The sequence below is a fragment of the Phyllobates terribilis genome, unplaced genomic scaffold (genome assembly GCF_046119375.1).
Source record: "Phyllobates terribilis strain yellow unplaced genomic scaffold, ASM4611937v1 Scaffold_9__5_contigs__length_417890890, whole genome shotgun sequence".
Lineage (NCBI taxonomy): Eukaryota > Metazoa > Chordata > Amphibia > Anura > Dendrobatidae > Phyllobates > Phyllobates terribilis.
Window position 1 is genome coordinate 57,627,153 of NW_027362769.1, and position 15,292 is coordinate 57,642,444.

The 15,292-nt window shown below is 45.4% G+C and overlaps 1 protein-coding gene across 1 annotated transcript in view; it reads right to left on the reverse strand.

The window, feature by feature from the left end:
* The window catches only part of LOC141161557 (thioredoxin domain-containing protein 6-like), a 47,112-nt gene that overhangs the window by 11,334 nt on the left and 20,486 nt on the right, over window positions 1-15,292 (reverse strand). Inside the window, exons 6-12 of the mRNA XM_073646515.1 lie at window positions 14,155-14,230; window positions 13,198-13,280; window positions 12,888-12,980; window positions 10,559-10,710; window positions 9,952-10,148; window positions 2,763-2,907; window positions 2,554-2,661 (exon numbers count right to left, since the gene is read on the reverse strand). Of these exons, the coding sequence (XP_073502616.1) occupies window positions 2,554-2,661; window positions 2,763-2,907; window positions 9,952-10,148; window positions 10,559-10,710; window positions 12,888-12,980; window positions 13,198-13,280; window positions 14,155-14,230 (854 nt within the window). The remainder of the gene's footprint in view (window positions 1-2,553; window positions 2,662-2,762; window positions 2,908-9,951; window positions 10,149-10,558; window positions 10,711-12,887; window positions 12,981-13,197; window positions 13,281-14,154; window positions 14,231-15,292) is intronic.

A 15,292-nucleotide genomic window follows, 5' to 3' on the forward strand; every position in this document is an offset into this window, starting at 1 on the left:
TGGGATAAGAAAACTGTCCGAAATATCAATGTAAACTTGGGCATTTATTGAAGATGTAATGACAGCCATCTCCCCAGTGCCTTTACCTGACATGCAGCCCCATATCATCAATGACTGAGGAAATTTGCATGTTCTCTTCATGCAGTCATCTTTATAATTCTCATTGGAACGGCACCAAACAAAAGTTCCAGCATCATCACCTTGCCCAATGCAGATTTGCGATTCATCACTGAATAAGACTTTCATCCAGTCATCCACAGTCCACTATTGCTTTTCCTTAGCCCATTGTAACCTTGTTTTTTTCTGTTTAGGTGTTAATGATGGCTTTTGTTTAGCTTTTCTGTATGTAAATCCCATTTCCTTTAGGCGGTTTCTTACAGTTCGGTCACAGACATTGACTCCAGTTTCCTCCCATTCGTTCCTCATTTGTTTTGTTGTGCATTTCCTGGTCTACCAGTATGTTTGCCTTTAACAACCTTCCCATGTTGTTTGTATTTGGTCCAGATTTTAGACACAGCTGACTGTGAACAACCAACATCTTTTGCAACATTTCGTGATGATTTACCTTCTTTTAAGAGTTTGATAATCATCTCCTTTGTTTCAATTGACATCTCTCGTGTTGGAGCTATGATTCAGGTCAGTCCACTTGGTGCAACAGCTCTCCAAGGTGTGATCACTCCTTTTTAGATGCAAACTAACGAGCAGATCTAATTTGATGCAGGAGTTAGTTTTGGAAATGAAAATTTACAGGGTGATTCCATAATTTTTCCCTCAGAATTGAGTGATTCCATAATTTTTCCCTCTGCTTGGTCTGAAAAAAAAATACCCTTACTGAGTACCACATTTTTAATCTTGATTTCTTTTAGTGTTACTTAAAGCCCTAAAGTTGCCATTTGAAATGACTTTAGTTTTGTGCCATGTCTGTGATCTGCTTTTTTTCAACAAAATTAAACAACTGAATGAACATCCTCCGAGCCTGGTGATTCCATAATTTTTGCCAGGGGTTGTATAAGATCAATTATTTATGATGATTGAAAAGTCTTGGTAAATATAATGTACACTTTTTTGATGGTGGCTTTTTCTGGCTGGTTCCCTCTCCAAGCACATCTTCATCACTCCTCTTACTCTTTTGATACAGAATACCACTGTGAACAAGGTCCTGGTGAACCAACACATCTGTGCATTTCAAGTATTCCGTTATCTTCCTCGTTAAAAAAAATTGAATTATATTTACCACAATAAATAACTGATGTTATATTATTTGTATAATGTATTCAAATAAAAAGAATTCTTCTGCAATTTTAAGTGGTATAATATGAGAAGTCTAGTAATTTTACCAGTCCCAGGTCTTGATTAAGGGGTTTTCCAAGTTATCTAAAAAGTTGCTCACAGGTAGCAATACAGCTAAAATAATGAAAAAGTAGACTGTATACTCATCTTCCACCCCAGATTTTTCCTTACTTTGGCTGTAGACGTGACAGCTCGTTTACCATGTGATGTAAGCAGGCAATCAATGGCATCACTGGTCCAGGGCCACATATAACGCTGTGGACAGTGACTGTCTGCAGTAGACACATTCAGTATTCTGGTTGTGACATCTGCAACCAATGTAATCAGTATACCAATCTGCCTGGAGTGTCAAGAATGCTTTTTTTTTATTTCTTAATTTTTGAAGGGAGAAAATGGATTGACAGCAAGATTTAAAGGGTTAAACCTCACCAATCAGAGCAAGCTTCAGTCGCTGCAGTTACAGTCAGATACCGGCTATGTAACACAGGCGGCATTTGCCGCTTATGAAACAGGATCAGCTCCTGAGCCGGTTTCATATACCCCGAGAGACCTATGACAAAAATGTGCTTCATAGGTAGCTAAAGAGAATCTGTCACCAGGCTGTTGTGACCATACCTGAGAGCATCATGAAGTAAAGACAGAGACTCTGATTCCACTGATGTATCACTTAGTTTACTGGGTGCAGCAGTTGGGATAAAATCCCTGTTTTCTTTGCTGCAGATCTAGCTGTGCTCTGAATGCTGAGCTGTGTACAACCCCGCCCAATCCACTGATTGGCAGCTTTCTGTGTACACTGTACATAGGCAGCAAGCTGCCAATCAGTGGTGGGGGAGGGGTTACACAGAGCAGGAGGACCACACGGCACAACACAACTAGTCCTCTAGTGATAATCTCTTGCTGATAAAACACTGTTTTTAATTACACAACAATGCACACATCATTAAGTGACACATTGCTGGAATCAGGATCCCCTTTGTGCGGCTCTCGGATTACATAGTGAAAACCTGCAGACAGATTTTCTATAAGGGGTTAAAAAAAATGAACGTTAATCTTTGCTAAACATATACTAACCTATTGTGGAATAGATGAATAAAGATTTCCTAATATCATTAATATCATGTTATTAACAGTGTCATTCTATGTAGCAATCATTTGTGTCAATGGTTGCAAAGTTTGTCAGCAGTCTCAATGTTTTGAAGTCAGACAGACGACATCTCTGTTACCTTTCACGACAATGAATATTAAGCCAAATGTTTTACCAACCTATCTGGTGCTTCATTCATTGCTTCAGTAAGATCAGCCGGGCCTAACAAATTTCTCCAGTGTTTTATGGCATCATCCTTTACAAGTGCTAGGGCAAGGACAGGACCACTGAGAGACAAATAAGATAAAAGAACAAATGAAAAGAATACAAGCATATATAATATAGGAAATTAATATGTGTGGTATAAGAGGGTTAGACAGTAATAAACCTCATCATCTGCTGCTTCAGGGCCAGAAAATACTCTTGGTCTACATGCTCCTTGTAAAACTCGTGAACTTGTTGTTCAGTCAACATTATCTCTTTCTGCATCGCGATGGAGAAGCCGGCATCTCGAATACTTTTCAGAACCTCATCTGAAATATAGTAAAGACAGGAAAGTTTTTCCTCCAACTAAAATGCAATTGTAAGTGCAATTTACTAAATATTTGCATCACTTAGCAAAACACCTATCACGGGTCACTTAAAGGAGGTGTCCATTACTAGGACAACCCCTTCTCAATAGAAATGTTTGTCCCATTAAAATAAAAACACCTATACTCACCTCCTGTGCCGGCGCTGTCCCAGTGGTGTCGGCACTCGAGTTCCTGGCGCTCATGTGAGGTTGTTATGTCATGTGAGCACTGCGCCCAATCTGTGCCAGCGTCACTATCCTCGCATTCAGACGTATAAGTAATCAAAGGGAAGGCATTGCGGCAGCTCTCCCTCTTGATTAAGCTGGTGCAGTTTGGGTGCAGGGCTCATGTGACATAACAATTTCACATGAACCCGAGTGCCAACACCGCTGGAACGACGCCGACACGGGAGGTGAGTATATGTGTTTATATTCTGACGGGGGGCAAACATACAGATTGAGAAGGGGTTGTCCTATTAGTGGACAACTCCTTTAACACCTATGAGATTGAATTTGATCAGCGGAGAATCTTTCGCAACATTAGATATAAACACTAATTTTATGGCAGAAAAAGAGACGATCACAGAAAGGGATACATCAACTAACACAATGTTGCGATTAAAAAATTTGAGATTAAGGATGAAAAGTTGAAAATTTCGTACAGTTGCTGAAATGGATGTAAGGGGGGTTATGGATGAGATAACGAGGAGTAACATACCTTTGAAAGGGAACTTGAGGAGAGATAAACATGACACATTACGCTCAATATTGGATGATGGCAATATTAGATAAAAATTGGCTGATGAAGGCGGATCTATTGTGGTGATGGACAAGTCAGCTTATGTAAAGGAAATAAATCTCCAACTGTCTGATACTCAGACGTACATGAAACTAAATCATCATTCAGTTTTTCCCATAAAGAGTAAAATGCATGAAATGGATAGATGGGAAATCGAGAACATGAGTGACATAAAGAAAAAGTCTATTTTTTTGGTAAATGAGTCCTTGGCGACACCAGTGTTCTGTAACTTACTTATTGAAGGTACATTAAATACTACAGAATCCCCCCCAGCGTCCAATGGTGGCATTGATCAATTCCGTCCTTATCCCATTGTCAATAGTGTAACGCTGGTGGGTGTGCACCCACTGCGCCTGGGTCTGGGCTTACCCTGGAGGGGCGTGACTACGTGTCTACTGGGGCTTCACTAGAGCCTATGATGGCGAGAATAGGCTGGGCCGCCGATAGACACCACATACTACTCCAAGGCAGACCCCGGGACTGCAGCAGAAGACCGGAAGGTCAGAGACTCTGGTACGGGAAACAGGTGGGCGAGACAACAGCGTAATGAGATGGTCCAAGGTCAGGACAGGCAGCACAGGTTCAGAACTCAGAGCCAAGGTCAGGAGCGGAGAGATCAGGATAAACGAGAATGCCCCGTCTCATGCTGCACATAACACATCTGCATCTCTGGCTGCTATGGGCATAAAAGGGGACAAACTTATGGTGTGGCACCCATGCTCCCCTGACCTCAACCCCATTGAGAACCTCTGGAGCATCATCAAAAGGAGTGTCTATGATGGTGGGAGGCAGCTCACGTCTAAGCAACAGCTCTGGGAGGGTATTCTGTCCTCATGCAAAACAACTGGAAGCAGAAACCATCCAAAACCTGACAAATTCAATGGACGAGCGAGTTCAGAAGCTCCTTTCGAACAAGGGGTCCTATGTGCAAATGTAACATCACCTAGAATAAAGTTTTGAGTTGAAAACTGTTTGATTTCAGTTTGTAATAACCTGCTAATGCTTATAATTTCAAAAATGACCATTTTTTTGTTCTTTATTAAAATGAAAAGGTTGAAAACTCTGCTGTGCATAATAATTTGGAACGTGCATTTTGAGTGCAGTTTGAGTTTTTTCTTTTTTTAAAAATATACTGTTATCATAGGCAGTTTGTACAAAAACCTTTCAATTGTACTCTAATAGTTATTTGACTGGAAAATTACAATGACTGCAATTCATATAGGTAATTTGGGAAAATCTGAGAAAATATTATTTGCATAATAATTTGGAACACAGTGTATACATAGGTTCCACCCTTATACACCTAGAATTGACCAGTTAGTCCAGAGACCAGGGGCGGAACTACCGCCCGTGCAGCCGGTTCATTGAACGGGGGCCCCGAGGGAGAGGGGGCCCCTCCAGCCTCAGCAGGGCCGCCATCAGGGCATGACTGCCCTGACTCCAGTATGGGGCCCGGCCGGTAGGGGCCCCCTCGGAGCCCCGTTGGGGGCCCCCCTCTTATGCATCTCTCGCCTCATGGGGCCCCTGGCCCCATGCTAAGCGCCGGGTCCGGGACATCTCAGCGCTGTGCTGCGCTGCCGTGGCAGCGCCTTCAAGATTCCCCTGACTTCCGGTCATGTGACGGTGCCGTCACATGGCCGGAAGTCAGGAGAACCTGGTGTCAGCGATTTGGACGAGCGCCAGGATTCTGCAGGGATCGCATGGGGGTAAGTATAACAAGTTTTATTTTTTTAAAAATACAATTAACTAGGAGTGGGGGGAATTGGGAGATGCACATGTGTGTGGGGGGGGGGAATTGGGAGATGCACATGTGTGGGGGGGGGGAATTGGGAGATGCACATGTGTGTGGGGGGGGGGAATTGGGAGATGCACATGTGTGTGGGGGGGGGGGAATTGGGAGATGCACATGTGTGTGGGGGGGGGGAATTGGGAGATGCACATGTGTGGGGGGGGGAATTGGGAGATGCACATGTGTGGGGGGGGGGAATTGGGAGATGCACATGTGTGGGGGGGGGGAATTGGGAGATGCACATGTGTGGGGGGGGGATTGGGAGATGCACATGTGTGGGGGGGGGGAATTGGGAGATGCACATGTGTGGGGGGGGGGAATTGGGAGATGCACATGTGTGGGGGGGGGGGATTAGGAGATGCACATGTGTGGGGGGGGATTGGGAGATGCACATGTGTGGGGGGGGGATTGGGAGATGCACATGTGTGTGGGGGGGAATTGGGAGATGCACATGTGTGTGGGGGGGAATGGGAGATGCACATGTGTGGGGGGGGGGATTGGGAGATGCACATGTGTGGGGGGGGGGATTAGGAGATGCACATGTGTGGGGGGGGGATTGGGAGATGCACATGTGTGGGGGGGGGATTGGGAGATGCACATGTGTGGGGGGGGGGAATTGGGAGATGCACATGTGTGTGGGGGGGGGGAATTGGGAGATGCACATGTGTGTGGGGGGGGGGGAATTGGGAGATGCACATGTGTGTGGGGGGGGGGGAATTGGGAGATGCACATGTGTGGGGGGGGGAATTGGGAGATGCACATGTGTGGGGGGGGGGAATTGGGAGATGCACATGTGTGGGGGGGGGATTGGGAGATGCACATGTGTGGGGGGGGGGAATTGGGAGATGCACATGTGTGGGGGGGGGAATTGGGAGATGCACATGTGTGGGGGGGGGGATTAGGAGATGCACATGTGTGGGGGGGGATTGGGAGATGCACATGTGTGGGGGGGGGATTGGGAGATGCACATGTGTGTGGGGGGGAATTGGGAGATGCACATGTGTGTGGGGGGGAATGGGAGATGCACATGTGTGGGGGGGGGGAATTGGGAGATGCACATGTGTGGGGGGGGGGATTAGGAGATGCACATGTGTGGGGGGGGATTGGGAGATGCACATGTGTGGGGGGGGGATTGGGAGATGCACATGTGTGTGGGGGGGAATTGGGAGATGCACATGTGTGTGGGGGGGAATGGGAGATGCACATGTGTGTGGGGGGGAATGGGAGATGCACATGTGTGTGGGGGGGAATGGGAGATGCACATGTGTGTGGGGGGGAAATGGGAGATGCACATGTGTGTGGGGGGGAAATGGGAGATGCACATGTGTGTGGGGGGGAAATGGGAGATGCACATGTGTGTGGGGGGGAAATGGGAGATGCACATGTGTGTGGGGGGGAAATGGGAGATGCACATGTGTGGGGGGGAAATGGGAGATGCACATGTGTGTGTGGGGGGGGGAATGGGAGATGCACATGTGTGTGGGGGGGGGAATGGGAGATGCACATGTGTGTGTGGGGGGGGGATGGGAGATGCACGTGTGTGGGGGGGGAATGGGAGATGCACATGTGGGGGAGGGGGATGAGAGAGGTGCACATGTGGGGGAGGGGAATGAGAGAGGTGCACATGTGGGGGTGAGAGAGGTGCTCGTGGGGGGATGAGAGATGCACATGGGGGGATGAGAGAGGGGCACATGTGGGGGAGGGGGATGAGAGAGGGGCACATGTGGGGGAGGGGGATGAGAGATGTGCACATGGGGGGTGGTGAGAGATGTGCACATGGGGGGTGGTGAGAGATGTGCACATGGGGGGGTTTGAGAGCTGCACATGGAGGGGTGAGAGCTGCACATGGGGGGGATGAGAGCTGCACATGGGGGAATTGGGAGAAAATGAGCTGCACATGGGGGAATTGGGAGTAGGGGGATAATGAGCTGCACATAATGAATGTGGGGTGGGGGAGAGTAAATGATAAATGATGATGGGGTGGGGAGAGCACGGACATGATATAATGAATTGGGGCAGGGGGTGCATGTAAATAATGAATGCGGGGAGCAGGAAGCATAGAGTAGGGGGCGTTGCGGATGCAGGAGTGTAACTGGTAACAAATTGGCGGAAAGAGTAGAGGTTCTAATTAAATTATATATTGAGTGCCTATTTACAGTTAATGGGGGCACCGTGGTGGATTACAATTTATATTTGGAATGGTAGGTGGCATAATAACTAACCATATATTGATGGTGGATGCACGTCTGTATTCAGCTGCGTAATGTAGAAGTTGGGGAATGTGCTCTAGATAACTGTGTTATTTTATGCAGAGATGAGTCCTGGCTGGAAGACGTGATGGCGGTCTGTGCTGGATGAAGGAGAAAAGCGTAGCTGAAGGACTTCACCTAGAGACGTCACCAGTGAGTCAGTGTATTACATGTACACTTACACTATATACTATGTACCGGGCTCCTGTGTATAATGTCACTGGTGATCACTGTATTACCTGTACACTATATACAGAGCTCCTGTGTATAATGTCACTGGTGATCACTGTATTACCTGTACACTGACACTATATACAGAGCTCCTGTGTATAATGTCACTGGTGATCACTAGATTACCTGGACACTTACATTATACATACCATGTATAGAGCTCCCGTGTATAATGACACTTATGGTAATATTAGTAATGTGGTGGTAATATTAGTAATGTGGTGGTAATATGTGGTCTGGTCATGGTGTGGCAGTTTTTCTCCCTTCTGTGTGGTATTATTCGGTCACTATGTTGTGGTAATATGTGGTCTGGTCATGGTGTGGCGGTATTCCCTGTATGTGGTATTATTGGTCATTTTAAAAAAAAATGTATATGACACATTCCCTTAAAGAAAACTAAATAAACATATATCTAAAAAGAGTATTGCATATTTTAAGAAAATTTTAATAGGTTAGAGTAGGGCCCGGCCAGAAGAGTCTACCTTATCGTGGTGGCGGCTTTAAAAATCTTTTGGCCAAAACAAAAGCTGATGGCTATGTATGTGGCGCCGTCACATGGCCGAACGTCAGGAGAACGTGGTGGCAGCGACGTGGACGAGCGCCAGGATTCTGCAGGGATCGCATGGGGGTAAGTATAACAAGTTTTATTTTTTTAAATACAATTAATTAACCAGGAGTGGGGGGAATCAGAGATGCACATGGGGGGGGTGAGAGATGCACATGGGGGGGGGGGTGAGAGATGCACATGGGGGGGGTGAGAGATGCACATGGGGGGGGGGATGAGAGATGCACATGGGGGGGGGATGAGAGATGCACATGGGGGGGGGTGAGAGATGCACATGGGGGGGTGAGAGATGCACATGGGGGGGTGAGAGATGCACATGGGGGGGTGAGAGATGCACATGGGGGGGTGAGAGATGCACATGGGGGGGATGAGAGATGCACATGGGATGGATGAGAGATGCACATGGGGGGGATGAGAGATGCACATGGGGGGGATGAGAGATGCACATGGGGGGGGATGAGAGATGCACATGGGGGGGGATGAGAGATGCACATGGGGGGGATGAGAGATGCACATGGGGGGGGATGAGAGATGCACATGGGGGGGATGAGAGATGCACATGGGGGGGATGAGAGATGCACATGGGGGGGATGAGAGATGCACATGGGGGGGATGAGAGATGCACATGGGAGGGGGATGAGAGATGCACATGGGAGGGGGATGAGAGATGCACATGGGAGGGGGATGAGAGATGCACATGGGGGGGGGATGAGAGATGCACATGGGGGGGTGAGAGATGCACATGGGGGGGTGAGAGATGCACGGGGGGGGGGGTGAGAGATGCACGGGGGGGGTGAGAGATGCACGGGGGGGGTGAGAGATGCACGGGGGGGAGAGAGATGCACGGGGGGGTGAGAGATGCACGGGGGGGTGAGAGATGCACGGGGGGGGGTGAGAGATGCACGGGGGGATGAGAGATGCACGGGGGGGTGAGCTGCACATGGGGGGGTTATGTTTACATAACTTTGTTGCCTTATGAAGGGCAAGGGGGGCCCCCAAAAATTTCTTGCACAGGGGCCCACTACAGTCTGTGTCCGCCCCTGCCAGAGACATTAGTATAGTTTAAGAACAGCATATTCTACAATGCCAGAGATTTAATCAACTGCCTTTAATCTGTAATAAATAAAGACCAAATATCTGAGAAAAAACGGTTGGGGTAGATTTTGGGATTAATGTGAAATTACCACGTCAAGTGTTTCTCACCAATAGAAAGAATGGTTCAGTCCCGAGTTAAAACTGTTCACAGAGTTCAAATGTAATAAAAGGTGAAAACATCTACCACCCAAGAGTTAAAATCCTAATCATAATGGCAATTACTAATGTATTATTACTTTGTGTTCCAGCACTTTTAAGACGAGGTACCACATTCCTACCTTTCCTGTCTCTCAGAACATCAGGTCTGATCAATGCCAAGGTCCTTTCTGGAGTTTTGGAGGCTGATTCCTCTGTGTGTTGTTGCTGAAGTTTAAAACTTGGGAAAAAGAAAGCCAATTCCCTGCTGGCCTGTTCTCTGTCGTTACTTCCATGGACTGCATTGTACAGAACTTCAGTGCCGTACTGAGCTCGCAAACTAGGAGCAACAACATATTTTAACTTATCCGACTTTTAAATATATATACTATTTTTAGTTATTTATTTTCACACGTTTTACACTCTTATAGGTTTATGAAGAATAGGCTTTCATAATGTAGATTTAATAAATAAAATCGCCCACAGTAACAAAGTAACAAAATAACTGATGTGATGCTAAAAAAGACTTCAAAATAAATAATATTTACATGCATCATCATATAATGTGTGCACAAAAATAAAACTGCATCATAGTAAAGGTACTTTAATGTGTTTCCTAACTAACTGAGTCTAAGTTGTGTTAAGGATATGTGTGATAGAACCTGGCGCAGATAGGGAGGACGATACCTTAACAGCTCAAATATCAAGTTGATTGAGTCGTACTCGCCATTATATTCACCGTCAGCTCACCTTTCAGGTTTTTCCTTCTTGGCAACTTCCACATCGGTTGGACCAATGAATTCTCTCCATGTCGGGATCACATCTTCTTCTCCTGATTTAGCAATAATGAGCACATGACTTGGACCACTGGACATGAACTGCACCAGCTCCTGGAACTTCTCCTGTCCAAACAAATATCCGTGAAATAGTAGAAGAATTTTACAAGTACAATCATTTTTAGTGATAATAAAGTGCTTTAAAGAGACTAATTTTTCATGTATTCTAGAAAATGCAGACAGTTATATTTCATTTAAATATTTTAGGAAAAATGATTTGATTTTTATCTCTAATTTCTCAAAGCAGCCCCATATAGTACAAGTATCACAGAAATTTTGTAAAGCAGTTAAGCTGTGAATTTGCCTACATAGTTGATATCCAAAAAAGCTTACTTAGCAAGTCTGGGGATACGATATTTCTCTTTTCTATGTACATTTATTTAATACCTTGACAATCTTTAATAAAAATTAGCTTAGGCAGATAAAAAGTATCACATAAATCTAGTGATAAGGCTACAAAATATAATGTACATGAGGTTTAGGGGTATAAGACAGAACAATGGTGCACAATAGTGAAACCAAGAATGGGGCCTTCACCATAGAAATCTACAACCGTGCGATCTCGGAAGGAAAAGCGTATGATTATTTATTATGCATACTTATATAGCACCATCATATTCTACAGTGCTTTACAGATATTGTCATCGCTGTCCCCATTGGGGCTCACAATCCAGATTCCCTATCAGTATGTGTTTGGGGTGTTGAAAAAAACGGAGAACCCAGAGGAAACCCACGCAAACATGGGGAGAAAATACAAACTCCTTGCAGACGTTGTCCCTGGTGGGATTTGAAACCAGGACCCCAGAGCTGCAAGGCTGCAGTGCTAACCACTGAGCCACCATATGATGATTACACTGCACTCTGTGCAATATGTCTCTCAGTAATACACAAGGATAGTGAAAAGTGATCAGGAATATAAGGATAGTGCACATAGTGATATCACAGCACAGGGATAATAAAGTGCTAATACCACAGTAAAAAGTAATACAACTCAATGAAGTTATAGCACATGAATCATGTGCACAATGATGTTACATTAGTGGGTTATGTGTATACTGATGTCATGGTAGAGATAATGCACACAGTAATGTCACATTACATGGATTATCTACTCTGAATGTACAGTACAGGTTTATAAAGATAATGATGTGATAGTACAGTAATAATGCACACAGTTATATTAGAGCACAGGCATAATGTACACAAATGTCACCATGCACACAGTGACATCGCAACACTGTACAAACAATCACATAATGATGTCACTGCATACAGGTCACAGCACGGGAGTAATACACACAGGAAAACTGCAGAAGACAAGTAATGCTGAGAGCAGTGATACAACGGCAGGGCTTCCATCAGAAGGCCTACAACGCAGTCACATTCAGCTTCCCATGTCTCGCTGACTGCTCCTTATATCTGTGTGAACATTTAAACTCCTACTTGTTGGTGGCATTAAATTGGCCAATCCTGCCATCAGTACTTACTGTCATAATAAGACTTCTAAACCACAAACCAACACGCATGCCACATATGAAGAGTCAATCCCACCTTGCAGGCAGTGCAGCTAGGTCCCCGACACATCACAGCGGTTGTGGTCTGCAAACACTAATATATGTGTAGTGTGAGGCAGTGACCGGGATCGTATACGAGGGACGTTATATATCCCCCAGAATGTGTACAGAGACCTATTAAAACCATTGGAGTGCATTGCAGTCACAGGCACAGCTGCGGCTGCAATGCAGGAATGAAGGTGAGCAATCACATGGTCAGACTACCTGGCTAAGGCAGATTAAGTAAAACCCGGCAGGGCCTTCATTTCTTGGAGGAGGCTACAGGAGGCAGTGGGGCGGCCTCCACCCTCCAACCCGGGTTTTCCAGTGGCTCTTGCCACAGGTCCTTTAAAACTCCTTCACTAAGGTTTAGTGTTGTTCTATGTTGCAACCTGCTAGTAGCACAGCAGGGAAGCTCAGCAGGACTGAGTGTGGCTGAACCACCGCCTAGGAAGGCTCTGCACCTGTCAGGCTCTGAGTGGCCCCGGCGTGGCCGTTGTCCCCGGCAACCGTTGTTTATGGACTCATGTTAGCCCGGCTGCGAACCGGAGGACTTTCTGTTTACCCGTGAGTTGCTGAATAAAAGCTGTTTATGTTGGACTTGCTTTGGTCACTGCCTCAGTTACTGCACGGTGTGAACAGTAGGTTTATAAAAGTCTTTATGACTTGCTGGACAAGAACTTGTCTTACCTCTCCTGCTCTGTGCTTATAAAAATCTCTGGCTTCAGACTCCGTCATAGTTCTCTCTTCATTGGCCAAGATTTCAAACCCGGCTTCTTGGAGCTGAAAAGTGCAATATGCGATATGGTAATTGTCTACCTCCAGGTAAACATTCACAGAGGTTAAGCAGATTACTGTTCCCCCATCATTCTAATATCAGGGAGCGGTGGGCAGTGAAGAACTCTAGTTTTCTGCACAAATTGTGTCTGACAACAGAATATGACAAATATTCATGTTGTATAATAGACAGACACATCAAAACATGGTGTAACGTCCTTACCTTCATGATGATTTCATCGGCCTTTCCATGAGCAACAGCATCAGGTTTAATGATGGCCACAGTGTAAGACTTTCCGGATGGAACTACAACAGGATGGAGAAAATTAGACAATTTACTTTTATGGCCCACACATCTTTAGAAAACTTTAGGAGGATGATTTTATGAATTGCGCAAAAGATCATGTCACCCAATGAAGGCGCTCGTTCATAAGGATGATCGGTAACCTTTTTACACTGCAGGATAATCGTGAAACAAACGTCTTTAAGAACGCCCATTCACGATTATCTTCCAGTGTAAATGCAGATTTCCGGTGTCTATGTCTATGCACATACTGATGGGACAGCAAATGTCTCACAAATCATGTCTCACAAACTTGTTCTATCTGCCTGATAATGACTCCCTTCCTTACACACAATACTAGTTATCCAGAGAATAGGAAATGTCATTAAAATATGAATCCATTTCATAGTACAGAAGACAAAGCCCGGGCTTAAGCTGCATTTACACTGCAAGATAAAAAACTCTCGTTTCACGATTATCTTGCTGTGTAAACAGGTTGCCGATCTAAGAGACTGAAGGGGATCGGAGAACCATCAGAACCGGGAGGACGAGCTCTGAGCACTCTGTAACTTTCTGCAGAGCACTAGATCGATGAAGGACTTACAGAAACTCTGCAGTAGCAGAACATTTTTAATGAAAACTATTTAGAAAGTTGCTTAACTTTGCATTTTGGAAGCAATTAAACAAAAAGAAATTCTGCGCGAAGGTGTACATAGCCTTTAAGGTTGGTATTAGTAATTCATTACATGGCTCACAATTTTACAGCAAACACCATATTACTATTAATACCAAAGCACTCTGGAAACTAGCATTGCTGTAGTCCACAAACTCACATACTTATACAAATACACATCAGTCTTACATACTGACTGTTTCAAAATGCTTACTTGCACTTACCCAGTTCATCATCTTCGGTCTGCGCTGGCACGGGCAATTCGTCTTCCTCTTCCTCCATAAGTGCCTCATCTTTTATCTAGCAATTCATTAATTGTATAGTGAGTAGTGAACACTATTTTAGTCTTGATATTTGTCATACGTCATGCTGTGTACAATGGATATACTAGACATATATGCTCTATTTCTATCTCCGTTAAACCTTTTAGACCCCCATACACATCAGACAAACCACCAATATGGACGGTTTTGTTGGACAGTCTAGTGAATACGGAGCCCCTGACAGATGATTCTTGAGAGAGACAAGGATCCGGCATGTCCAATTTTTGACTGCCAATCCACTTGTTCTCCAAGCGATAAGCCACCGCCAGTGATCTCAGGCAGCAGCTCTCTCTTAGAGAGTGCTCAGCAGAACAAGCGCTGCCGTGTACGGGAGAGTCGGGTGAGTCAGCTGCCAGCCGAACTATCAGCTAAACCAGGAGTGGGGAACCTCAGGCCCCAGGGACATTTACGGCCCTCAATGACCTTGTCTCTGGCCCCCGGGCAAATTCCTGGGGACCACAGTGCTTGGGCCGGCAGATGTGTTGATGGCCACTGACCTTTTAATTTCTTCTTGCTCTGTGAGCACGTCCATGCAGTGTTCAGTACTGAATGCTGAGGCGCATGCAATGAAAGATTACATCCGTCCTGATATCAGTGCCAACGTCAGGACATACTTTGTGGGCAGAATTACCGCATGATTTGTACGGCCCCCGAAGGATGGCATAAATATCCACATGGCCCTTGGCAGAAAGAAGGTTTCCCACCCCTGAGCTAAACCATCGTTTTGGCAGACAGATATCTAAAGTGTATGGGGAGGGGGTTTTAGTTTTCCAAATTGACCTGCAATGATCTATTCACAGGGATTAAAAATGAGGCAACCCCCTTTCAAAATGCTGCTGCCAGAGTGATTGGCTAATCAAATCAACAGCAGATGTATTGCCGCCCATGTTATAGAAGGATGGCTAAAGACTGTCAGTACAGGAACCATTTGCACAGAGTGGCCCGTTTTATGGCTCATTGAGGGGTTTCTGAGTAGAGGATAACTCTTTATGATCTCCATATTAGCTAATAGGGCACATGGACATCGGTTCTCTTTTTA